We start from the raw sequence: 25568 nt of genomic DNA, 5'->3' as shown, positions 1-25568 counted from the left end.
TGTAGGCCCACTTTATATAGACCCCAACTGAATGAATTAAACATGTCTCCTTTAAACTGGTTGCTGTACAGATATTTCAGGGTTGATTAAACTTGATTAGATGTAGGGGTCATCTTGAACTTGAAAAGTCCATCAATGGTTGTTTTCAGGGTTTGCACATTTTAAAAACAAACACCAAGGATTAATCCCATTTTCATCAGAACAAACATGAGCATAACCAGACGAACAAAACTTTGTTTTTCTTTTCAAATTGGATTCCTTCTCCTAGAGTTGGACACATGAGATGTTTTGCATTATGACTCAGACTTTCCTTACATTTACCACCATACACCCCCTCTTCCACAATCTGACACTAATTTCTCCTCCGTCCCCCAGCCCCTCCATTTTCCTCTATTCAGGATCACCTCACACAGTTTCAAATTGAAAAAGAAAATGCTTACACATGCAYCTGTGTAGACGTGTGTAGTAATGTTTCTTTTTCTTCTTTTTTTTTCTTTTTAAACATTCCAATGCTTCAGCGACTATAAAGCTTTTTGTTTTGGCTTTAAACTCAAAAAGTCCCACTCCTCAAATGGAACCATCCTGAGGTTTAAATGTGTCATTTTAACTTTCCTGGAGACAATTGTGCAGAGTTGTGAGCGTATGTGTGTGTGTGTGTGAATTTTAATGACAAAGACCCCAGCTCTGTATCTGGAAGTAATCATCTGGTCCAGTCCCCTCCACAGCCCCCCTCCCTATGATGTAACTATGAGGTTTTTTTTTTTTTTTTTTGCTTCAGAATGGTTTTTATTTCATTGAGGGGATTTTTCCAAAACTGGCTTTTCATTCATCCTGTTTGCTCGTCGAGTTTTGTTATATTGAAGTGGACAGGTATGTTTTGCGAGGTCGATCTCTTTTAGTTTACGGGGGCTTTTTTTTTTGTGGAGGGTGGGCGTGAGGTTGGCTTTGGTTCAGTCCCAGCCACAGGGCCTCCTCCCACCTCCACACGCAGCACACTGCTGAAACAATTCAAACATCAACATCTTTTTACAACTTTAAAACAAATCTTACATTTTATGCAGAAAAAAAAAACTTCCAACATGTGACAGATTTCACTGTGTGAGAATATATATATATTTTTAAATGTATTAATAAAACAGCCAGCAGTTCTGGTTGAGATGGGAAACTTGTAAATGAAGAACGGACGCTGTCACAAGACATAGCTCTCTGCTGTGAATCACTCAGAGCTGGAATATGATCTAACAATCACATGATATTGATCAGAGTGAGGTCAGAGGTCAGGACTCGCTGCTYGAAGAAACAAAATATCTCAGAGGAAGAGATTAAATATTGATCCTTCTTTCAAATTTAAACGTATTATGATAAAGCTCATGCCTTTAGTGTAGGAACAGTTCTCTGCCCAGCCAGAGAGGGGCAGCAACTGGAGCAAAGTAAACAAGCCACTGCTCCCCCCGCCCCACACTCCCTCCTGGAGAGGGAAAAATCTCAGCAGAGTTGAAGGTGGGAGGGGAGAGGGTCCCCTGTCTGCTCCTTTGTCATGGGAAGACTTTTTTACTCTGCTGTTTCAGCCAGAGGCAGGCAGAAGGAGGAGTTCACTCATCAGAGAAGATCTAACCATGTAAKCAAGACAGAGCTCAGAGGTCAGTCRCTTTTCCTTCATTTAAAGCCTCCTTTCTCATTTTACATTATGTGTATCTTATTTTAAATCAGGCTTCACAAAAGGTCATCTTCTACCCTGTTCTTTTGATGCTGCATGTAAATTTAAAAGTGTGCAAAACTGACTTTGCTTTGTCAGTGGTAGAAATGAGACAAGTACTTTTAAGTTTCATCCAGGAGATGAGTGGAGAAGTTCACAAATTAGGTTTTTGACCTGCTTTGGCTGAAAAGGTTTATCATTTATAATACAAAAACATAAAGCCTGTTGGATTTACAGTRAAGAAAATCAACTAGGTGGTCATTAAAATGCCTGTACAGTGTAAAMGTTTTACTGATCTAATTGTAATTTATATTTGTAATCTGATACGGGCTTTTTTCTCCTACTTCTCACTCCTTCWCTCATCAAACTGAAATAATGTGCAGTCAGTATTTTAAAATGTATTGCGGTTTGTATAATCTGTGCTCTGCAGTCAGACGTTTGTGCATAAATGTCAATGAAAAAGGAGGTGTAAAGGATTACTAATACTACAGTTGAAGACCAACTGGAAATAATTACGGTCATATTTAGGAGTGTGGTGCCCGATTTTACATTAGTAATTGTAAAAAGGTTAAGACGTTCTTGTTTATGTTTCAGATGCATTTTTTAAATCAAATCTGCTGAACTGTTTTGATAACTGGGTTAACTGGGTCGGGTCAAAGGTTGGGTGGGTTTGCTCATAGATAGGGTCAAAACATTTGACCCCGTAGTTCTTAGATGAGTTGTGTCTTTCTTTACAGACCACCATTTTATTGTTTAACCTGTTCAGTTTTTTAATTTATTAATTTTTATTTTAACCTTTTAAAAGTGCTATATCAATAATTTTTTTCTTTAATCATAATTTTAGAAAACTATGGGTCAAACTGATAACTAAACCCTGCTGTGGTTAGTTCAGTCTGAATTTGATCCAGTGCTGGGTTATTAATTGTTTTTATTTTTTTTTTTTAGTGTAGCTGCAGCTTCTCTTACTCAGCTATTTACTGCTTTTGTCATTATTTTTCACTAAAACTGAACATTAAATCTAAATATGGCCTCAAAGACAGTTTGTTTAATGTTGTTTCAGCCATTCTGACTTTCATTCCATTCAGATTTAAGGTTGGTTTRGTTCTAGTTTTAAAAGGTTTCCCATCATTTTTATTTTCTTTCCGTGGAAAAAGACGTTGTTTGTCTGAACAAAAAACATCAGTCAGTTCCAGTCTGGGATTTTTACGCAATGTGAAAGTATTTCTCCTCAGAGCGCAGATGAAAACCATCTTATCAGAGGTCATTTTTCCAACTGTTTACATCTTGTGAGTGTTTTTGATGCTCACCACCCAGCTGGTCTGAAGTGCGACCGGTGCTCTTTTACTCGAGACTGGGGGGGCTTTTTCTCCCCCCGTTCTCTCTCCCTCTTWCTCGTTTTTCCTCGGAGGTCTGGAGAATGAACTCATGCTGACTGGATACAAGAGTGTGTAAGAGGATACCCTGTTTCCTGTTGGCCCACTCTCTCCAGACAGCAGGACCAGAAAAATCTTAGATCAGCCATCTCTCTCTGCTCTGGAAACAATCGTGTGACTTTTAACCATCGAATCAACCAAACCAACATCCTCAGCTAAGATGAAAACTGTAGCATTTGATTTAAGGATCAATAGTTTAGCTTTATTAAGACTTTTCAACTGTCTTTGTTTAATAGTCGATTAAGATCTTCACTAGAYTTCAAAATGAGGAAAAATGAACATAATCTATGACGAAATGGAATAATAATTAAAAACACACAAAAAATGTCTGAAGTAATGAATTTAGCACAAGCTGCAGGTTTTTACAGCCTTTGTACTTAGACTGACTGGTCATGAGGGTTAAACATCGTTAAGGTGTAAAGTTCTGCAACTTTATTGGATTTTATTGGCGAGACATAAAAACTCAGAGTCTGTTAAACCACTCTGTCTTTTGGAAAGTTTTTTTTGCCTTTTTTTTCTGTAAAAAGTGCACATCTGGAATACGTGCAAAGAGTGAGGCATTGTTCTAAAGCAATGAATAAATGGATGAAACAGTTTATAAATTATATAATCTCCTCCTCTCAGAAAAGAAAGCTTTTGATCAGTGTTGCAGAAACAGTGCCACATGTAAAAAAAAAAATTTTTTAATGATTTATGGGAATTGTTTGATTCTGTATTTAAGTTTGTGAAACTAATCCGTTTTCAAGGTTTGCTTGAGTCGTTCTTGAAATAAAAGTTACCAGTTTAACAGTCTTGCAATGATATTTTTATTACACACATGTAGACATAATGTTTCTGCATGTGTCGGTCTGTTGGCAAAATATCTCTTAAACTCGTGGATAAATGTTAATGAAAGGCTCAGAAGTTCATTCCTGGATGTACATCTACAAGTGATTAACTTTTAGAATTAATCAAATTAAAGATGGCCGCCTCAGCCAAGTGACCCTAACAAACAAAACATCTGATTTTGCTCATTTTCAGACCTGAACAGTTTTTATTAATGCTGCCACCTGTCACAAATATGCTAAATAATCAGTTTTATTTAAAGCAATAAATAAATCAATAAATCAACAATAACACAATTTGTACACAACAGCATTTTAGCACCAACATGATGATGTCCAAACTATAAATACGTAACTGACTGACTGACGTCTTTTTTTTTGTCCTCTGCTTGTCCTGTTTTCTCATTTTCATAGTGAAATCTGAATTTGGCATTTATCTAATCTTAATTTAGATCCACCTCTTGCTGTAAAGCAGACTGCGCTCACTGTGCAGAACAGACTCACACAGCTGATCAGAACTTCCACTGCAAAGATCTATAATAKATGTTACAATGTGAAATTATTTCTGTAAATCTGATTTTTCTTTTCATTCACAGGTCCCAGGTGAGTCCTCCACCCTTCAGCTCTGATCCATCGGGGAGGAAAGGGTTGCTGTAATGATGCTTCCTCAAAGGAGTTCTGTTGCCACTCTGGGCTACGGGTCGGGTAAGTCACACTCGTTACTGATGAATCCTTATTATTGAGTTTTCTCAGTCTGATGAGCACAATCACCCTGCATCGGTTTGTTTAGAGAAAAGCATAAACTAATAAAACTCTYTCAGTGAATTATAACACAATGAAGTCCCATAAATGATTTCTAACCAACATTTGCCAAAAACCTTCCATAAAATCAGATGAACTAWTTATTTGCCGTCTATAATTAGAGTCTGGCCACACTGATTTAAACACGTTCACCCCTGCGGTTGGTTGGGTAATCGCTTGTCCTCGGGGTCTCTGTTGCAGCTGAGACGATGATGTATTCTGCCTTGTCTTGGTTCACCAGCATTCTTCCATTTTTAGAAGAGACTTCAGCAGTGATTGAGTCAGTGTTTGTATTGGACTCAGAACTGTACGAGTGAACATTCTTCACTGGATTTTCCCTTCTTGCTCAGCACATAGGTGATAGCACCTCTTTTAGCTCAACTGCTGGTTAATGGATTAAAGACAGGGGTAGTCCAAACCTTTTAATGTAGATGTAGATGTAATGTGAACAATAATTATCTTACCTGTTGTYGATTGCTTTTTGATTAGCTTGTTATGCTGGGTTCATAGCAAAATAATTGTGCCAATTTTTGGTGCAAATTTTCCCGTCCAACAATCTTAAGGAAGCCCAGATTCTTGTGATGACTCTAAAGATAACCTTAGGAGATGTTCCTGCCGTGTGTGGTGCCAATCAGAAAGCCAGGTGACATAAACACAGAGAGAAATGCAAAATACAGAAGACAAAATTGTCATGGACATCTTTGTTTTGTTTTGTTTTGTTAAAAAACTGTCCCCATCTTGCACCACTGTTTCCACATCACTGGACATGTTTATTGACTCTGATCTCACGTTTGATCTCGAGAGGTTTTGTGAGATTTAACGTCTGACATCTGAACGTTCGTGAGTGAAATCTGTTGGTGTGTGTTTTATTTGCCGTGTGGCTGTACACACAAACCTGTTATATCTGTGATCTTTGATCGTAACGTGTGAGGTCTCAGGTTTTGAAAGCCAGCCGACAATTTTAAGACATTGCCACGCAAATTAAATATTAGTTTGAGTTGCATCAAAGTTAATATGGATTGCTACCATCTTAACTTCAATATCAAAAATGTCTTCTGTCAACTGTTTGTGTTTACAGACTGTGTAAAGATTGAGCCCAGCAGCGGGGGCCCGGTGGGGAGGACGTTGCTGAGGGGCTCTCGGTCAAAAGCAGAGCTTCAGGAGCTGATGGAGACGCTGCAGCGCAGGAAGAGCGCTTTGGAAGCCAGCCTGAGAGCGGCGGAGGGCAGCCGCAAGTACATCGGTGTTGGAGGCCAGTCCACCCGGCCGCTGTCGGTCCTCAGCAACACAGAGAGGCCTCCGTCTTCTTCCAGGAACTTTTCGTACATCAGCAGCAGCAGCGTGCCGCCGTCACCGCGGCAGGGCGATCGCCAGATCCGCTCCAACGGCTTTCCTTGCCACACCTACTCTCGCCACCAGTCACAGGACAGCCTGCTGCTCTCCGGTGCTGCAGATGGAGGCTCCCTGATTCCCACTTACGGGGAGGTAGTGCCTCGGTCCCCCAGGGTCAAAAGCGGAGCGGCCAGTATGCCATCCAGTCCTCGACTGGGCCGCAGGCTTTACTCTCAGGGCAAAGCAGGAGGAGACTCCAGGCCGAGGAAATACTCCACCGGTTCCCTCAACAACTTGGGGACCCACAGTCGTTCTTTGCCTCGGCTGCACAACGCAGCGGATCCCCTCGCTCTGTCGCTGCCGACTCGTCAGTCGGTGGGTTCTCACAGAGGGTCGGTCTCTGCAGGACAGAGGCGCAGTCTCTCCTCCCTGGATCAGCCTCCAGACGTGACCGTACCAGCCAGCATGCCCGGCACGTCCAGGAGGTCCAGCCTGGCCTCCCTGAGCTCTCTGGGTGTAGAGATGGATGTAACGGGCCTAGATCTGGGCTTAGGGGAGAGAAGAATGTCATTTGGGAAGAGTGGGTTGAGTCCAGGGCAGAGAGTGGGCAGCATCAGCTCTTTGAATGGCAAAGAGGAGCTGAGAGACTACCACCTGCACCAGAGAGACGAGCGGCTCCGGGAGCAGAAAGTTCAGAGATTGGTGAGCAAATCCCTTAAATAAATATTTAACACTTTAACTGAGAAGAACTAAATGATTCGTCTTTGTGCAGGAGTCTCAGCGCCTGGAGACCATCTTGAACCTGTGCACTGAGCTGGGACAGGTGGCACGAGAGCCGAAGGCCTCAGCTGTTTCTGACCTGCAGAAGATCAATAAGGAGCTGGAGAAGCTGCAAGTGTCGGATGATGAGTCTGTATTTTCTGACTCCCCCAGCAGCCCCCCTCCAGACAGCTACTTCGGAGCCAAGGCCAGAGACTTCCAGCTTTCAGAGGAGCAGTCGGCCGTTCAGCGTCAGCAGAGCAGCTACAGAGAGATCAGGTCCCATTCACCTGCTGTCAGCCTGAACAGCAGCGCCCCCTCACCTTCTATGCACCACAGAGCCAAGGTGAGCTCATCAGCTGCACGAGCTTTGCCAAATGAGCAGAAAGTGAGGACTGAAAGTGTGATGTAATAAAAAAAAAAYGCAGATCATGACAAAATGTTCTAATTTTTTGCACCTTACTGCCTGTTTGAAGTTAAAAAAAATTCTTGGAAACTGAATAATTTTGAAAACAGCTTTAGTGACGGCAGCAAGTCAAAATGTGTGAAACTAGGACTTCTCAGAGCCACAGAGCAAAAAAAAAAAAAAATTCCACCTGAATTCTGACATTAAACTCAGAATTCTGAGAAACTGATAAATAACTTTTAAATTTTGACTTTTCCTTGCACTGTGGTCCTAATCCTTCTCCGTACTCCTTGTTATCTGTCCCTGTTATTTCCTGTCACAGAGTGATTGTGAAACTGAGAGAAGTTACAGTGAAGCCTGATAAAGCCTCCCCTCATTACAGAGACGGCTTGTTTACTCGTGTTTGTTTACCTGTTGTTATTCTGAAGAATTTCCTTCTTGCATTTCCACAGAAGGGAACTGATGCCAAAGGTTATTTAAATATTGTACCACTATGGCCAGATCCTTAATATACTTTGTGCAAATAACACCTGAGTTATAGCAACATTTGAAGAAAAAGAAAATCAACAATTCCATCTTAAAGACGATTTTTGGATAAAAATATACAAGTTTTATTATTTAATTATTTTTTAGTAAAATTTGATGTGATAGTAGCTGAGGCTGATCCCCAACAAATATTCAGAGAGTTAATGGACTGAACAAGATTGATGTTTAAAATTTAGTTATTAACTATATAGGGTCTTCTTTGGGTATTTGTTAGCAAAATATCGCATGATCTCTTAGACATATTTTAATGAAACTTTCAGCTTTAGCACTGGATATACATATGACTAATTTTATACTTCATTCCAATTAAAGATGGCCGACAAAGGTATTACACTTTAGTTAACACAAAAATACTATAACGCAGACAATTTTACAAATATTAAGCTAAAACCTGATCATATTCTGAGATTATACATTACATTATTTTCAAGGTTTTACTAAAACAGCTTTGATGATTTTTGTCTAAAATTTTGGTTTTAGATCAATCATTTTAGTTAGGTCTTTTGTTAGTTATTTTTGTTAGAAAAGCTGTAGTTGTTCGTAGTTTATTCATGTTTTGTTAACGTGGGCTTTTCACACAGTTGCTCGAGGTCATTTGACCTCATTTTTTAAGTCATCACCATTTTTGGATATGTTGTTAAAATAACTTGTTGGATATATGTGTTCGGGTATGTCGCAGTGAGAAGCCTCGCAGCTCAGTCTAGAAAAAGAATCAATAAGTATGTCTTACCTACAAATACAAATACACTCCACATATTTCAAATTATTACATACGCATGTGGTTGTTGCTCCCAGAGAGGCCACTTTTTCCACTCCAGGCTTTTTTTCTCCCCTCGTTCTGAATCTGTAACAACTCAACATTGTGTCTGGATTTAATGAAGAAGTCCCAGTTTGGTTTCAGCACTGAACCATTCAAACTCCTGAAAGAAGGAGAGGGGGGGACAGGAAATGACTTTATCCCACAGTGAATTAATGTGTGCGAGTGTGTGCGAGAGCAGGAATGTGAGTGTAAATGCACTGCGCAGACGTGCGCCTTTCCAGATGTTTTATACCTTTTACTGATGCAAAGAGGATGTCCTACTTTGAGGAATTGAAATCTGGTAAAACAGGTAACAAAAACATATTTTTCATGCAAAAACAAAGCCTTTTTCAATCCAATGTCCAAGTTAAATTTGAGTTTTCTGCAACAAGTCAGCTTTGACAGAGGGTTACAGACTCCAAGGAACTCATGTTCTATCGCTTGCATTCCTCAGAGGAGTGTGTGGAAGAAAAAAGTCTCACAATTTATCTGAGAAACTGTAAATCTTCCAGATTTGCTGAGTACACACGTTTCTGACCACAAAATAATCCAACTGGATCTTTTCAGGAAGAATACTTGATCTCAAATGCATCCTCACATAAGTGCGACTGAATGTTTACAGGATGTTGACAGATGGTGCAATAAGGGGGAGTGCCTTGGCGTGACTGGCATTACAGAGCACTCATAGATTTCCATTGCATGAAATGGGAAAGAATCCGGTCCTTATTATCAATGATCCAGTTTGGATGACTAAAAACTGCAGCTGCTGTTGTCTAACTTGAAAGATTTTTTTTCTTTCATTGTGCGATTTGTAACTCTTTGGTTGTTTGTTTGCATTTACAAAAAAATTACAAAGCCTCCTGTAGAGCCAGAATTTTATTTGCATTCCTGCTGTCACTGCAGGCCATGGAGAGTGTGCAGCTGAAACAAGAGGCGACTCACATCGAAGAAGAAAGAATTCAGGTTCTGAACAACATTGAGGAGCTGGAACAAAAGATCAAAGACTTGGACAACCAGATGGAGGAGTCCCTCCGTGAGGTGAGGGACAGAATATAAACACAGCTGACATCGGAGCAGATTTTTAACAAAATGATGCTGCTACTTTTCTTTATGCTTGTATGACCTCTTCATCATCTGAATGCTTGCTGGCAGTCGGGATCAATTTGTGTAGTTTAATCCCCTATTCAGAAAACAAGATGTTGTTGCTTAGAGTCCAAACTCCAAACAAATCGACACTTTAAGTTACTGCAAGTAACTGTGTCACATTTGGTACAGTGTATGATGAATAGAACCAAAGTGAAGGCACAAATAAAGCAGTTTTTATTAAATCTGCACTGCTTAAAAAAATGCAAACAACACGTTACACAAATATTAACAAGAAATATGTCCAAGAACTGACAAAAGCTAGATATGACAGCAGTGATTACTGATTGACAACAGGTGTGCTGATTGTTAAGGTGGGCAGCTCCTTTTTTTTTTTTTCTTTAGGGGTTAGCTGTCCCACTAACTTCACTAACAATTAGCTTCCACTAAATTAGGTTTTGACAATTTTAAGTCTGCTAACAGCTAACAAGCTAACATCAGCAGGTTTGTATCAGTCCGACCAGTCTTCAGCTGTAAAGAGACAAATACGTGTGATAGACTGAATGACAGTTGACTTAGCGGTTAGCTTATAGCTTCCTCTAATTTTTACTTGTTTAGCTGTTTAGCAATAGCTTCCACTTTTTCTTTTTTTTTTTACATGTTGAGTGGCTTAGCATTAGTGAAGCTATATTTTCAATTAGCAGATTGGGAGTTGGCGATGTGCCCACCACTGCTAACAGAATACAGGTGAGATGAGACAAAGTTTATGGGTGATTTTTAGTTGTCTTTGTGCAGCCAGAGCTGCTGTATTTCCTGCTTACCAGCACTGCTCTGTAACTGCAAAAAAACATCAATTTAAATCAGGGGTGTCTGTGCTGTGCGGCTCTTTCCTGCAGATGGAGGTGGAGTGCGCTCTGCTGGATGGAGAGCAGGAGTCTGAGATGACCCAGCTGCAGAGGGAAAAGGAGCTTRTGGAAGAACTCAAGGAGAAAATGTACAATATTGAGAAAACAAGCAACCCAGAGTCTCAGGTAAAACTGTGGAGCAAGAGTCTAAACCTCAAGTTTTCATCTAGTGCAACAGATTAGCCTCTGAAGTGTGTCCAGTTGTTTTGTAACTACGAAATATTCATAAATCAGTAAAATGAAAGACAGGAACACTTTTGGTGTGCACGCATATTATTGGAAGATTTTGGTTGGCAGTGACAAAGCATTATACTTGAGTTTGAGTGAACAGTYATATAAAGTTTATTGTAAAGAGCTTTGCAAAACACGGATAATGTTAAAATGGATTAATTACCATTTAAATCCACAAAAATGGTTAAATCAAAACTCTCTGAAAGTAATTCAATTTAATTTTCTTTTATAACTAAACAAACTAATTTGGTTTTCAATTATAAATGATTACAGCCTTGTTTAAAATGAATGTYCTTGATAAACTTCCTGAAAGGCTTCACCCACAGTTTAAACATGAGCAAAAATAAGCACATACGCGTCTCCACATAAAATAATTGCAAGGCGATGTAGATAAAACAAACACTGGACAGAGCAGAGCTGAACTCACAGAACATGTAAGTTCTTATATTTCACATTCATTACTTGTCCTTTCATTTTTCCTAATGTGTTTATTTTTACTCCTAAATTCTCTTTATTTGATCTGGTCCTGTCTAAATCTGGATCTCTGGTTTATATTTATCTCGTTCTCAGAGATACTTTTACACTCCAGTCGCTGACAGCTGATTTTTCAGCTCTCAATTGCTGAAAAATAAATCAGATGTGTAAATCTGGTGAACAACTAAACTCACCTGATGACTTTTATACAAAAAGTTGTGTTTCTGTTTCMCTTTGTGGTCTCAGGAAACCGTGGAGCAGTCAAAAAGCTCAGAGGATCTGGAGTTTCAGAAGCTGGAAAGAGAAATGAAGCAGGAGGAGGAAAAAGAGAGCGAAAGCCAGGAGCTGCTGCGAGAAATCGCCGAGTGTCAGCGTCTTTCTGTCACACGAAAGGTAGAGTCAGTYACGGGTTTTAGTTCATGTGCATGTGAGAAAAAAAATATTAAAAAACAAAGTTATGCMGCCACAATGCTCAAGCATGTGAATTTATAGAACTGTACCAAGATGAATTATCTTAAGATGTCATTGATGTTACTGCAGGTTGTGCATGAAAGTAAAGCTGCAAAATAATGAACTAAGTTGCCTACAAAGCATGAACTAACCGGTAAGCATGTAACACTGAGGATCTAACAAACTCACACAATGCTTCTGATGAATTTAAGTGCCACATAAAAAATACACTGCAAAAACAATCCATCTAATCAAGTTTTAAAACCTTATATCCAGCCAAAAAGTCTTTTTGATTTCATTTTGAGACTGATTTACTAAACAAGAACTGATTGTGTAAGAATAATAATCTTGTTTTCAGACTGTGTAAGAAATTTGTCTTGTTAGTCTGAAAATTTGACTCAAATTCAGTTAAAAATTCCTGCAAATGTAGTAAGAAAATTTTACTTGGTAAGATTCTTGAAATAAGAAAAAATTGAGTCAAATCAAGTATTTCAAGAATCTTACCAAGTAAAATTTTTTTACTCCGTTGGCAGAAATGTTTGACTGAATTTGAGTCAAATTTTCAGACTAACAAGACAAATAATCTTACACATTCTGAAAACAAGATTATTATTCTTACACGATCAGTTCTTGTTTGGTAAATCAGTCTCAAAACAAGATCAAAAAGATTTTCTGGTGTGATATAAGATTTTTAATCTTGGTTAGATGGACATTTTTTGCAGTGTAGGAGCGTATTTGATTTTTGTTTGCTGAGTTGCCGCTTTACACGCCATGCTACTTTTTTACATTTTCCTTCTTTTTTGCAGGAACGAATCATAACTCTGAAGAAACAGTCCTCGCAGACCACTTTACAGGCTCAGCAGGAGAGAGAGAACTTTCAGAGGGAGAAGAACAACTTGCTCATCATGCTTCAAAAGGTAAAACGTTTCTCTATAAGAAATACTAAATACATATTGAATTGTAAACTAAAGTCGTTTTACGATATAAAGGGACAGAGTTTTAGCAGATTTGGTCACATTTTGTAAATGTAGTTCTGCACAATCGGACGTGATTATGAGATGTMTAAACGCTTTAAATGCATGATGCAAATAACGCTCATCTACAGCCGCAGCAGGTTTTTGCTAAACTGATCGGGACAAAAAACATTATCGCCTTCACATTTGCTGGTGGGAACAATAAACTTAAAGGAGTGTGTGATGTCTTCAGGAAAGAGACAAACTTGTGTCTTTGGAAGGAAAGTACGCAGAATTGTCTGAGGGGCAAAACTTCACCCATAACTCTGCAGGAGTCAAAGAGGTAGGTGACACTGCACTTTAAATGTTTCCTGTTGTGTGATTTTTTTTTTTGTATATGTGATTTCTGATGTGTGTGATCCCTGCAGCACTTAAACTCTCTACAGGAAAGGAGAAGAAGCAAAGAAAACTTGTCCCAGCCAAACGAAAACCTGTCTCAAAAGAGAAGCCAGCAGCTCCTCAGTCCTTACGGCAGATCTTTAGGACGCACACTTCCTCCTAAGGTCTGTTTCTTTACCCCCATAGAAGAAGAGTTGAATGATCTCTGATCATTTTAAGAGTTATGGTATACTCTCATTTGAAGTTTAATGCAACATTGTTGAAGCAAAGTAACAGATTCAAAGCAGCATTCTGGTCTACATGAGAGGATTTCATTTATATCCAGGAAACTTCAGTCCCTTGAGGAAGATCCACCCAAACAGTTGTGCTTACAACACCCAATGAGCTCAGAACTTGCAGCTTTTTGTTGAGAAAGAAATTTTTGCTTGTGTGTTAATGATAGAAAATCTGATCCTGAATTGCATGRTCTTTTCCCCAAGGCTCACCTACCTTTGACCCAAAGCTCGAGCTGCGGCAGCATCATCCCACAAGGCTTCAGCTTCTCCCCACGGGACGTAAACACCCGCCGGCTGCCCAAGAGTGAGTCAGAGTGACAAACACGCAGCTTGTTTCGATTCCATCTCCATCACGGTTGTGCAAATTGTTTGTCTATCTCTGAACCTTGGGTATATGTGACTGTATCAGGACAGGAATTTGTTTTGTGACGCAATAATAAAGTGGCGTTCCAGAGGAAGTAACACTGGTTTGTGCGTCGAGCGGTGAACTGTAGCTTCTCCCCGGGTGTTTTCTTCTGTCAGCAGGCAACAGCCATGCACACATGACTGACGACAGGCAGAGACAAGGGGATTTCTGCAGCAGGATGGTGTCAGAGCCTAACGTGTTCCTGGACTCCTTCTCTTTCCCTGACAACAGCCTGACCTCGGACACGGTCAGCGTGGAGAGTTCTGACAGCCTGGAGACGAGCTTCTCCGCCTGCTCCCCAGACAACATCTCCAGGTTAGACAGGAACTGCAACAAGAAGCAAATGGACGGTCAATAGGACAAGGAGATGTGCTGTGATGTCATAGATGTTAAAAAGCTAAACTCCACTCCCTTAGAGCAGTGGTTCCCAAAGTTGGGGTCGGGACGTGGGGTCCTGAAAAGATTTTCTGTATTAATTACACAAAAAAATTACAACTGTCAATAATTTTTTGCCTTTTTTGTTACAAAAAAATAAAGTTAGTGTACTTAAAATGGACAAAAATAGCGTAATAAATATTGTCACTATGCTTTTGTTTATTTGACATGAAAACAATGTTCATCAACCAACAACAGCTGGGGTCTCAGGTCTCTGCTGCTGGTATTTTGTGGGTCAAAAGCTGAAAAGTTTGGGAACCACTGCCTTAGAGAATGAGCAAAACCAATAATTAATGCCCATCCTCCAAAGGCAACAAAGCCAAAGTGTTTGTGCTCTCGCCTGTGTGTGCTTATCATGTTCACAACATCGCTGGATGAATAGTTTTTTTTAGTTTAGTTTATTTCAAACATGTATACAAAACAAAAACAAAAAATACTAAAAAGTGATAACAAAATTAACAAAATTAACATATTTGAAAAGGAATGGGAAGAAGTCAAAAACTTATTTAATCCCACCCTTCTCCGAATCTTATTGACAAAAAAATAATAGTAAATTCTTCTTTTTCCTTATTCTAAGTTACAATTTCATAAAGATTAAAACAACAATCTGTTTTCCTAGAATTTTATATAATACCAGAATACAGTATATTCATAAACGTAAATGTACATCTACATGCAGTGTATATGCATACACACATAAATGTGTGTATGCATATACACACATTTATGCATATACACTGCATACACACACAAATGTGTACATACACAAATGTACGCACATATATACGCAGCCCAAAACATCTCCATATATTGCAAAAAAAAAACCTAAAATAAAATAAAATAAAATAATAACAATACTCAGACATACTCAGCATCCCTATATCTTTTGTAAATAACATTTTATACATCTTAATTTTTTTATTTAATGAAATGCCAAAAAAAACAATCTATAGATCAACAACCAATTAACTCTTGGAATAAACCAAATTCAAAATGGCAGACTCCCTTTCACAAAATTTACTCCAACTCAGCTAATTCAACAAATATGGAATTAAAATGTGGCGTATTAGGAGCTTTGAGACATCTCTAACTTAACACGAACTSATTGTCTGTCTGTTAGCAAAATATCACAAAATCTACCAGGTGAATTTTAATGAAACCTTCAGAAAAATAATCATTGGATGGACAACTGATTCATTTTTAGAGCTCACCCCGTTCAAGATGGCAGCAACAGCTAGTTGAATAGGTGACACAAATATTGGCTAATGTCTATGACAGAATAATATATTTTTTTGTTCTGCAAATCTGAAAGAACACTTGAGTCTTTAATCTTGCAAAATGTTGAGTACTTAGTGAGGGTATTTGGTGGCCCTGACGCCCTCCAGTGTTCATTTTTTAAAGGGATGGTTCAGATCTTTGGAAGAAGTTTCTCGTGGAAAATAAAAACTCTGTTGTTCTTCTTGTGTTCTTTTGTTTACCTTCCATCATCATCATCATCATCATCATCATCATCAGTGCCAGTACTTCAAACATGGCAAAGATTGAGGAGATGGAGCGTTTGCTACGAGAGGCTCAGGCCGAGAAGCAGAGGCTCCTCGAGCATCGGGTAAATGAGCCGAGCGGAACCAGAACGACGTGTTTGTTAGTTTGTTAACGAGCGCCACGGGTTAACTCGGCGGTCTGTGCAGGAGAGGGAGATGGAGATGCGTAGGCAGGCCCTGGAGGAGGAGCGGCGAAGGAGAGAGGAGCTGGAGAAGCGCCTTCAGGAGGAGACGAGCAGGAGGCAGAGGCTCGTGGAAAGAGAGGTGAAGCTCAGGGAGAAGCAGAGATCACAGGTAATCTGAAACATTTCTGTTAGCTGGAATCTGAAATCAGACCTTTGAATGATTGATTGTATTAAAATGGGACAGTGCATATTAATGACTGTACAATGTTGTCATAAATATACCGGATTTAGCAAAATGCTGAATTCCATTTGTAGTCCCATAAAACAAACAACCCAGATTCAAACATTCATACAATTTAAAAATAAGAAATCCAATAAAAGCAAATACAAACTATATATAAAGTCAGAAAAACCTATTTTAAGAGGCTTATATCAAAATGCTAATCTTTACAACCTTCCTTTGCTTTGGCCTCAGTCCCGGATGCTAAGTCGCTACCTTCCTGTAAGAAAAGACGACTTTGACCTTCACGGCCACATCGAGGCAGCTGGACACAACCCGGACGCCTGCTTTCACCTGGCCATCACTGACAAAACCTGTCGAGGGTTCCTCGTCAAAATGGGAGGGAAGATCAAGACGTGGAAAAAACGCTGGTTTGTTTTTGACCAGAATCGCCGGACACTTACGTACTATGCAGGTGCGCACCTCCATCTCTCAGGTTTCAGCTGATGTGTGTCGTTTGCAGTGACGGATAGATGGGACGCCGAGAGCGAGCTTTGATCACGGCTCTGTTTATGTTCTCTGCTGCAGACAAACATGAGACCAAGACGAAAGGCGTCATTTACTTCCAAGCCATAGAGGAGGTGTACTATGACCATTTGAAGAACGCACACAAAGTAAGTCAGCATGTTTGTGTGTCTACATGTGTGGCTTCCTCCGCATGAAATATCTCACATCTGTTTGTCCTCTTCTTTTCTCCCTCCCAACACATGCTTCTCTTTATTTCCCCCTCCTCTACATCCCCTTTTATTATTTCCCCTCCCACACACATAGAGCCCCAATCCTTCACTGACCTTCAGTGTGAAGACCCACGATCGAGTGTACTACATGGTGGCTCCGTCTCCCGAGGCCATGCGCATCTGGATGGATGTTATCGTAACGGGCGCCGAAGGACACATGCATTTCATTGTGTAAAACAGCAGAGTCTACATTTATCTGCTTAACGACTCAGATGAGTAGAACTTACATCTAGAGTGGACATTTCAGAGTAAAAGCAAACCTTTGGTTCTGTTTATACTTGAAAACAAACAAATGACAATGAAAAAAACTCATGGTAATATGCAATTTTAATAAATACCCTTTAAAATTCTTTTAAAAAATAATTGATTTGAGACATTTTGTAAAATGCAAATAATCATAGGATGCATAAATCTCTTCAASCCACATTTTATTCACAATGGAACATTGACTTATCAAATGTTTAAACTAAAAGAATTGCAGTTTTCTAAACAATAAGGTAATTTAGAATTTTATGAAAGCAACACATCTAAAAAAACAGGTCAGGATCATGTTTCCCTCTGTGAAGCAGAGACCAGCTGCTGGAGCTTTTTGTCCCATTCTTGTTTGATGTGGGATTCTAACTGTTCAAATGTCCTTTCTTCTTTCCTTTCTTCCTCATTTTACTTTTAGGCCTTATGTTGCCTCAGTCCRGTCTTGTTTTRAGATGTGTTGCTGCCATAGAATTTAAAATTCTATTCTATTTTTCCAAAAAAAAATTGTACAATTTCTTACTTAACATTTGCTCTGTTTGCTATGGGTATAATAAAACGTGAGAAATTGTTGCATTCTTTTTTAAATTTACATTTGACACAACTTTTTCAGAATTTTGTCTTTTTTAGACTATTTCTAACCAAAGTTCTGCTCTCCTACTTCGTATGGTACTTTTTAAAAATAGTTCTACGTCACAGTCTTACTCAAATGTGTTTCCTTTGAATGCCAGGCAGTGTTTTTCCTCTCTGTGTGTGTATTTGCAATAATGCACCTTTTTTTGTTAAAATATGAACATGATTTCAGTGTTACATTTATCTCATTTTATATGCTGCTTTAGGACCACCAACATAAGCTGATGTTTCTGTCGAATGTCCTTCATCATTAAACCAAATTTCATCCACATAATTTAAAACAATGAAACAATTATATTCTTTTTTTTTTTGATGAATTTCTTGTGAGTAGTAGTAAAACCAGGAAATGAACAGAGCCACAGTGGTAATTATTTTCCCCTCCATGGAGCCTCCTCTGCCTGCAGAGGAGGCTGCAGGCCAGACATGATGAGACCATGTTGTTGTGCAGCAGTGATGCTGCATGGTCCTGCGTCAGCCGCGTTCTCCACACTAAAGCATTTTTACTCCGTGTCACCAGCAGATGTCCTCAGTGCAGAGCGATGGCACTACGATGACGTAATGCTCTGAATGATTTATATCTAAATGAGGATTATTAAAGAGATAAAACCTCTATCCTTAACATTTCTTATGCTTTAACTTTAAATGTGCAGTTTGAAGCACGTGTGTATCAAGCTTTAGTTTTTTAAGCAATCTTGTTTTTGAATGTATTAAATATGTATTTGAGTATTTTTGCTGACTATTAGTCAGAGTATTTGACAGCAGGAGACCACTTTAGCACCAAGTGAGCAGCTGTTGCCTCTCAGACTGCAGGGCTCACTGTTTGATGGTAGCTCTTGCAGAGGGCACATCGGGCCTCAGAGCTGACAGGATGAATCTCTTCATGCTGTTGGAAACACTTTGACATAAGCCTTGAAACAGAACACATTTAAGACATTTTGAATACATTTATTGTTTTGTATTTTGTATAGAAACATATTGTGATTTCAGCTGATATAATTCAGTTTTTTGTAATGAACTTGAATAAATAATTCTGATTATAAATGCTCAGATWTTTGTTTTGTTTTAAACACCAACATGAAGCTTCACAGCAAATACTTTCAACATAGCAAGTTTTTTTTCTCTAAAGAGACAGTTTAGATCTTTTGAAGAGGCATATTAAAAGGTTYCAAACAATGAATATCTTACCTGTTGTGAAAAGCTTTTTAAATGACTTCACTTAGGAGAAACAGAGTTAAAGTTTGGCTGAATTAACAAGCAAACAGCTAATCTGTGTGGAATTAGGACCAACATTCATAGCTGCCAAATGAAAACAACTCCAGTCTTTAAAAACGTACAGTAGAAAAAAAACTTGATTTTCACATACAGATATTCTAAATGTTTGGACAGTGCATTAGGATTCTTTATAAACAGCTAATCTAATGTGAAACTGACAATAAAGATTTATAAAACAGTGTTTCATAAACTATGAAATCTTGCTTTTTTTGTCAGTTAGCAGCAAACCATGTTAGTCTTGGCCCTGCTCAGACCAGCTGTTACCACACTGATCTACTTGGAATTTATTTCTCCAGACTGAGATTGTTCAAAAAGTTATTTACAAAAGTGAAGATACTAAATGCCTATAAAGTTCCTAAACCCCAGCTCAAAGGATCTGAACTATTCCTTTAACGAGTTTCATATGATTTAAATCTTAAAAAGTTCATCCAACTGTAATAATTTATTTTTTGTGAAAATAAACCACAAAGCTTTTCTCTTGYACGTGCCTCAGAGTTGCATTGAAACCTTTAATGTAATTACTTCATAACAAAATTAACTGGCTGTYCGTGAGCTTCTTTGGGAACAAATGTTTTAAACTCCTCCTCCAGAGACGTGCGGCCRTTCATTGGCTGACCTAGTGGGGTTGGCATGGAAACACAGAACGAGGCGTGCTAAATTAGGTTCTAAAGAATCACGTCGTGTCTCCAGAGGCACAAACAGATGCAAACACGTAACAGGACATCGGAAACCCATGTGCCTTCAGCAAAAAAATAAAAAATTCTGCTAGAATTTGTTGAACATGCAGTATGTGGGACAAGAAGAAGGGGGGTCCTCATGGAGAGCAAGGCTTAAATACAAATGCAGCTCTCAGAGAACTGTATGAAGTTTATAAGCATTGTGTTTCTAAGTTGTGTCACTTACAGGCATGAAGTTTGCACTGCTGAGAAATCATGTGAACAGATCAGAACAAAAGGCAACATTCACCGAATATTTGGGCCTTTAATAACTGTGGGAATCAGGTTCACTCCAGCAGTTTTCTATAATGAAGAAAAAACAATGGCATTAGTTGCGTTGCTCCCACAAAGCCAGACCTTAAATCTGGCTAAATATCTGTTGCAGTGTGAATTATTGTACTAAAATCTGATTTTGGAATCTTTTTTTAAAGCCTCTAATCCAGGTGCTGTGAGAAGCAGATGTGGCAGAGCCTTGTGGGGGGAACTGCTTTTTCCTCGGGGACCTCTCTGGATCAGCACCTCATGTGGTGAACTCCTTGTGTTTTTCTCAGGCAGATCATGATCCTCTTTTCTCAGCTTGCAGCCCYTGGCTTTATTGAGCACACAGAGGTCTTTTTGTGTCACTTCTGCAGCTCTCTCGCTTTGTGATTTCAAGTTCTGTTTGTGTTCGCCMTCTAAATATTTCTCAACATCGCCTTGTGACTGAGATCAACCCAGCGTTYTGTGTAGGTGCTGGAGCTGCTTTTGCACATCTTTGTCTGTGCGTTTTAGATGATCAGCTGTCAAAGCCTGTTCTGTTAGAATAATTGCTTCTTTGGATCTGCAGTGATATTAAGCTGCTATTTGAAGCAAAAGTGTCACTTAGCAGATCCATTTTACTCCAAGAATAGCAGTGACACACATTCCCAGACACTTTTACTGATAATAAGGTATGCATGCAAAGCGTTTCCCCTCAAATCTGATTGGCTGAACTCAGCTGACATTCAGAGGCTCGCTATTCAGGTCAATGAGCTTGGACTGTGAAGGATGCTGGAAAAGAGCCTAGAGTGTGTAAATGGTGAGTAATACAGAGCTCGCTTCTGTTTGCAAAGCAGTGCAGTATAGAAAAAGAGGATATAATGGATGACTTKAAGCTCTTTCTAATTACTGATGTTTTATTGATTACATTAGAAACAGAACAACACGGATGGATCTCTACACTGAGGTTTTGCTCTCATCTGAGTATGATTGATATTAGGATAAATGTGCCAGTGTGCGAGCTGGACATCTCATCTCACAAATGTCCACAGCGCTTTTCATGATGACCTCAGTCCATTTACCYTTCCCCTTTTACCTCTTCCYTTCGATGAACAGTTCACAGTGAGATGTAATAATGTTACATGTGAGCAGGCGCTGTACAGCTTAATATCTTGTGCAAAAACAATTAATGGCACGTTTTTTTTCTGCTACATAGATCCATCGACAGGTGTGGAATTTGGTTGATGCATTGACAGGTTCATCTCCTGGCATAAATAAAAGGTTAAGGGGTTTAGAAAGGACGAACAAAAAGACTGAAAGGTCCCTATACAAAAAAGCAAAAGGTAACAAAAGTTAAAAGTTACTGTAGAAAAMTTTGCAAGTCTGTAGGAAAAGCACCTCTGAGAAGGCACTCCCCTTGTTTTGTTTGAACGTATGCGTGATTGCGTATTACCACCACCCTTTGATCTCGCTCGTCCTCTCTCGTTGACGCTGTGAAGGGGCCGACCTTCGAACCTGTTCTGAGTTCATGTCCGCTTGGCTCAGCACCACAGAGCCAGGCTGTCACTCTGGCTTCCCCTGGAGATCTTTTGTGCTCGAGTGCTGTCAGGCTCCTTTGCTCCTTGCTCGTTGTGTGGTAAAAACCAAGAGATGATGGAATTACAGCAGAGAAATGTGAATCTTAAAAAGGTGGTGTAAAAAAAACCAAAGATGAAACAACTTCAGTCCATTGTTCTGTTTTATTTTCTCGTCTGGTTGGTGCCACCTGTAGCGGCTGGTTTGTTCCCGGCCCTACGGACAGGAACTTTGGACACGGGGATCTTTGTCCGAGGGGTTTCTTTAGTCTGAGAGGTCTGAGGCTGAGCGCCGTGTTTCACAGGGATCTTTGAGTCCCGTCCTGAACTCGTGAGACTTTTTGGAAGCTGCTGACTCTCCTCCTGAGTAGGTTTTGAGGTGGGTGCATTTGCTTCGGTTGGGCTAATTTTATCTTTTCTTCCCGCATCATGTGAGTTGAAACTGGGCCTCTCTTCTTGCACAGGCGTAGGCGGATCCCTGTTSGATTCATCATTGCCATGTTGGCTTTCCCGGACCGGTGGCTTCCCCATTCTTCCCCCTCCAACTACAGGTATTTTACTAAGCCCCGATGCTTTTAATTGGGCTGGCTTCTTTTCTTTGGGAGGCCCCTGGAGGCTTGCTTGTGGCTCATTTTGAAGTTCTTTTGTTTTGGAAAGCACAGCTTGGTTTCCCTGTCCACCTGTGCCATCTGGACTGGTCGACTGATGATCCACTGAAGCGTGTCCTGTCCCCTTCATCTTAGTCATGGCCGGAGTCTCACTCGGCCAAGGCGTAGGAGGAGAAGCTGCCTGGCAAGAGGCAGAGGGAGGTGCAGGGTGGGTTTTAGGCTGAGAAATTGGAATCTGAGCAGAGGCAGCAGGGGGGTTAGACACAGAAATTGGAACCTCGGTGGGAGAAGGTGGGGCTTTAGATGAATAAACCTGCATTTTCATGGGAGCAGATGGATCTTTAGATAGAAAAACTGGGACTTCAGCAGGTTTRGATTGAGAAACTTCCACTTGAGCTGAGGCAGGAAGTTCCTTCGGTACAGAAATCTGCATTTGAGCAGGAGCAGGAGAAACTCCAGAGGCAGAAATCTGAATCTGACTCAGAGCAGTTGTGTGTGGTACTGGAGAAACAGCGTGAGTGATCGCAGAAGGAGCTGCTGCATAAGGAGGGGGCATCTTATCTGAATACACTGGTGCTGTGGTGGGTTTAGTTGTGGCAGGAATTTTATCTAAAGAAGCTAAAGGTGGAGCTGGAACAGATGAGGAGCCGGGTTGGGTTTTAGTGGCTGTAAGGGTTGAAGAAGGAGCTGAATTTGTTACAAATGAGGGAGGGGTTTTACTCAAGTCCAAAGGGGTCGAGGTGAGGGAAGGCTTGTAAACATCTGTGGATACAAAGGCWGAGGTTGTAGCTGCTGAGGAAACAGTTGTAATGTTTGACAGATTAACTGATGCTGAGGATGAGGGCTTAGTTGTAACCACACATGATGCGACTGACCCCGTGGCTGGAGGTTCTCCTGCAGCTGAGATTTGGGAGGTTTTCCCCAAAGTTGACTTTTCTAGGCTTGAATTGCAAACTGTATCTGATTTAAAAGGTGGAGGCTGGGTAAAGACCATGGGAACACTCTGGGTTACAGGTGAAGGTTTGGCAGACACAGCAGCTGAAACAGATTTACTTACGGAGGCAGTATTTTGGGGAGGTGGAGTCAGTTTGCTGGAACAAATTAAAGGAGCCTTGTTCATCGTGGATGGTGTGTTCATGGCAGGTACTGTGGTGAAAGAACTGTTGCTTGCAGTGGAGTGGACTGTCTTTGAAGTAAAAGATGTGAACGGAGCCGATGAAGCGGTTGTTGATGCTGCAGGTGTCGTCGAAGGCTTCGTTGCATCTTGGATGCTGGAAGAAGAGTCCAAGCCAGAGCTCAGTTTGACTGAGTGAGAAGTCAAAGTGGAAGGTTTGTTGAATGTGGTGAAGGTGGAGACAGAGGAGGAGARGGGCCAAGAGGAGGGTTTCTCTGCCGCAGCCACGCTGACGGTCGTGGAAGTTGTCGTCGGAGATGAGACGGTGGGTTTAGAGAAGAAGGACGATGGAGTAAAAGCAGACGTGAGCCCGCTGCTCGCTTTGCCCCACTCTGCTTCCACGTCAGCCATGATGTCCCCTCCTGAGATCGAGTCAAAGGTCAGGAGAGAAGAGATGTCTGCCAGCAAGGAGCTCAGGCTGGTATCGCCGGGGACCAGAGGAGGGTCAGAGGTGYGTGAAGGTGCTGGTTGCTCTTTTGTTCTACTCACCGTTGTCTCCTGAGGAGCTGAGGACTCGGATGGAGATGTCTCCTCACTGTTGTTGTTGGTGGAGTTCTGGACCGGGTCACTGCTCTCTATTTCAGGGCTGTTCAGAGAGCGAGTGTGGCATTTGGGTGTGAGGGTCAGGTCCTCTTTGATGATTTCCACACTGTTGCTTCGGGACGACATCAGAAGTGGGCTCGGAGGGGCTTCCTCCTTGTCCTCTTTGTCTTTCGATCGGAGCCTGACGCTGCCAAAGAGGCCCTTCAGCCCACGACGCTGCCGACCCGTCGACTGGGACACGGTCTGGGCTCGGCGGTCCCCCACTCCCCTTCGGCCTCCTCGGAGCAGTGACAGGAAGCCGAGGGACTTGGCTGAGCTGGATGAAGAGATGGAGGTGCGAGCTGGGGCGGACGCCAGAACGCCATCTTCAGCGAGCGTCTCGTCCTCTGCCTGTTCCTTTTCTCCTTGTCCCGCCTCCGGTCCGTTTTCCTTCTCCGTCTCAGAATTCGATGCGTGGGTCTCTGATAATCCATCCAGTGCTTTGCTGCTTATAACAGGTGACTTGTTGTTTCCGTCCCCTTTGCTTCGGATAGAAAAGATGTTACCTGGCTTGCGTTTGCCAAACAGCTTGAATCCCTTTCTGATTTTTCCGCTTGGCTGTGATTCATTAGGTGGGGGGTCCGTGTTTTCTGTCTGTACATCCATCGTCTCTTTGATTCCAGCTTTTTTCCTGTATCCTTCAGTGGCTTGCTGCAGCTGTTAGAGCCAGTCTCGTGGATGGAGCAATAATATCCAGAGCTTTATCTCCGCTTGTAGCCCCTCTCTGCTGCTCACGGTGGGTTTTCTTTATCAGTTGCTTGTATTCCTCCCTCTGCCTATCTTTCCCATCCAGCCTTTTCTCCTCTATTTCTCCCMTTAAAGCCCCTCCCCTTTGCCTCGCTCTTTTTTTTTTTTTGTCTGGCTGCTCTCCCTGGTTGCTGTGGCAACTGAGGAGCTCAGCAGCTTTCGTCACCATTGCAGAGCCAGGGGCTGTCATCAGCCTGCTCTGACCACAGATCTCTCTTTCTCTCTCTCTCTCTCTCATGACTGTGTTTACATAAACAGCAAAACAAATGATCCATTAATGGGTTCTCATATTGACTTCTGAACTATATTTTTTATATAAACATTTTAGTCAGGTTAACTCTGTTTGCACCCTACATTTCATTCATTAAAATACAATCTGGTCTTACTAAGACTCTTTTTTGTCCTTAGCAGGACACATTTTAGCAGATATTACAGCAGTAACAATAAATGGATTTTTATATTACCTGTAGCCTTAAAGGGTATTACGTTTTTTTTTTTATCTCTTAACTCATTGGTCAGCATTTAACCTTAAAAAGCAGAAATTTAAACTAAAACACTGATTTTAAAAAAGGAGCTGAACTTGTATGTCATCTTTAAAATCCATTTACACCTAAAATAACAAATTTGTAATGAGTTTTAAAATAAAATGAGATTTTTTTTCTTTACTTATCAGGTTATTTAGAGCAATTTGAGGGTGGAACATGCGTGACCTCTTGTGGTCGTTTCAAGAAAGCATGTGGAACAATAAATAAATAAATAAACAAATAAATAAATAAATAGACATGGTCTGAAAATAAAGCTGCTGTCTCATCCACATAAGCCTGGTTAAGTGGGTCAGCAATCTTTGAACAAATCTGTTTTGTTCTGTAGCTTGTGTTTATATATA

At 40.6% G+C, this 25568-nt stretch overlaps 2 protein-coding genes across 4 annotated transcripts; one reads left to right on the top strand and one right to left on the bottom strand.

The window, feature by feature from the left end:
• The first annotated feature begins 1491 nt into the window (after window positions 1-1491).
• Window positions 1492-18813, top strand: phldb2a (pleckstrin homology-like domain, family B, member 2a). Of its 3 annotated transcripts, none has more exons than XM_014003126.1 (17): window positions 1492-1640; window positions 4550-4658; window positions 5833-6788; window positions 6859-7191; window positions 9500-9634; window positions 10576-10710; window positions 11536-11682; window positions 12546-12656; window positions 12946-13035; window positions 13139-13255; window positions 13571-13670; window positions 13889-14087; window positions 15723-15813; window positions 15896-16042; window positions 16349-16568; window positions 16682-16767; window positions 16925-18813. In XM_014003126.1, exons 2-17 carry the CDS (start codon window positions 4610-4612, stop codon window positions 17063-17065), a joined length of 3057 nt encoding a protein of 1018 aa, XP_013858580.1. In that variant the 5' UTR covers window positions 1492-1640; window positions 4550-4609; the 3' UTR covers window positions 17066-18813. The 3 variants fall into 3 exon arrangements, with proteins under 3 accessions (XP_013858580.1, XP_013858579.1, XP_013858578.1); XM_014003125.1 differs by having other exon boundaries at window positions 13121-13255; window positions 13892-14087; XM_014003124.1 differs by having other exon boundaries at window positions 13121-13255.
• Window positions 18814-20896: 2083 nt separating this feature from the next.
• si:ch211-244c8.4 (APC membrane recruitment protein 2) lies at window positions 20897-24884 on the bottom strand. Its single transcript, XM_014003127.1, has one exon. The coding sequence runs from the start codon at window positions 24539-24541 to the stop codon at window positions 21737-21739; it is 2805 nt and encodes a 934-aa protein (XP_013858581.1). The 5' UTR covers window positions 24542-24884; the 3' UTR covers window positions 20897-21736.
• Window positions 24885-25568: the final 684 nt, after the last annotated feature.

The sequence above is a fragment of the Austrofundulus limnaeus genome, unplaced genomic scaffold, assembly GCF_001266775.1.
Source record: "Austrofundulus limnaeus strain Quisiro unplaced genomic scaffold, Austrofundulus_limnaeus-1.0 Scaffold17, whole genome shotgun sequence".
NCBI classification, from domain to species: Eukaryota; Metazoa; Chordata; class Actinopteri; order Cyprinodontiformes; family Rivulidae; genus Austrofundulus; species Austrofundulus limnaeus.
Note: the sequence above shows the minus strand (reverse complement) of the source record. Positions and strands in the feature narration are given on the sequence as shown.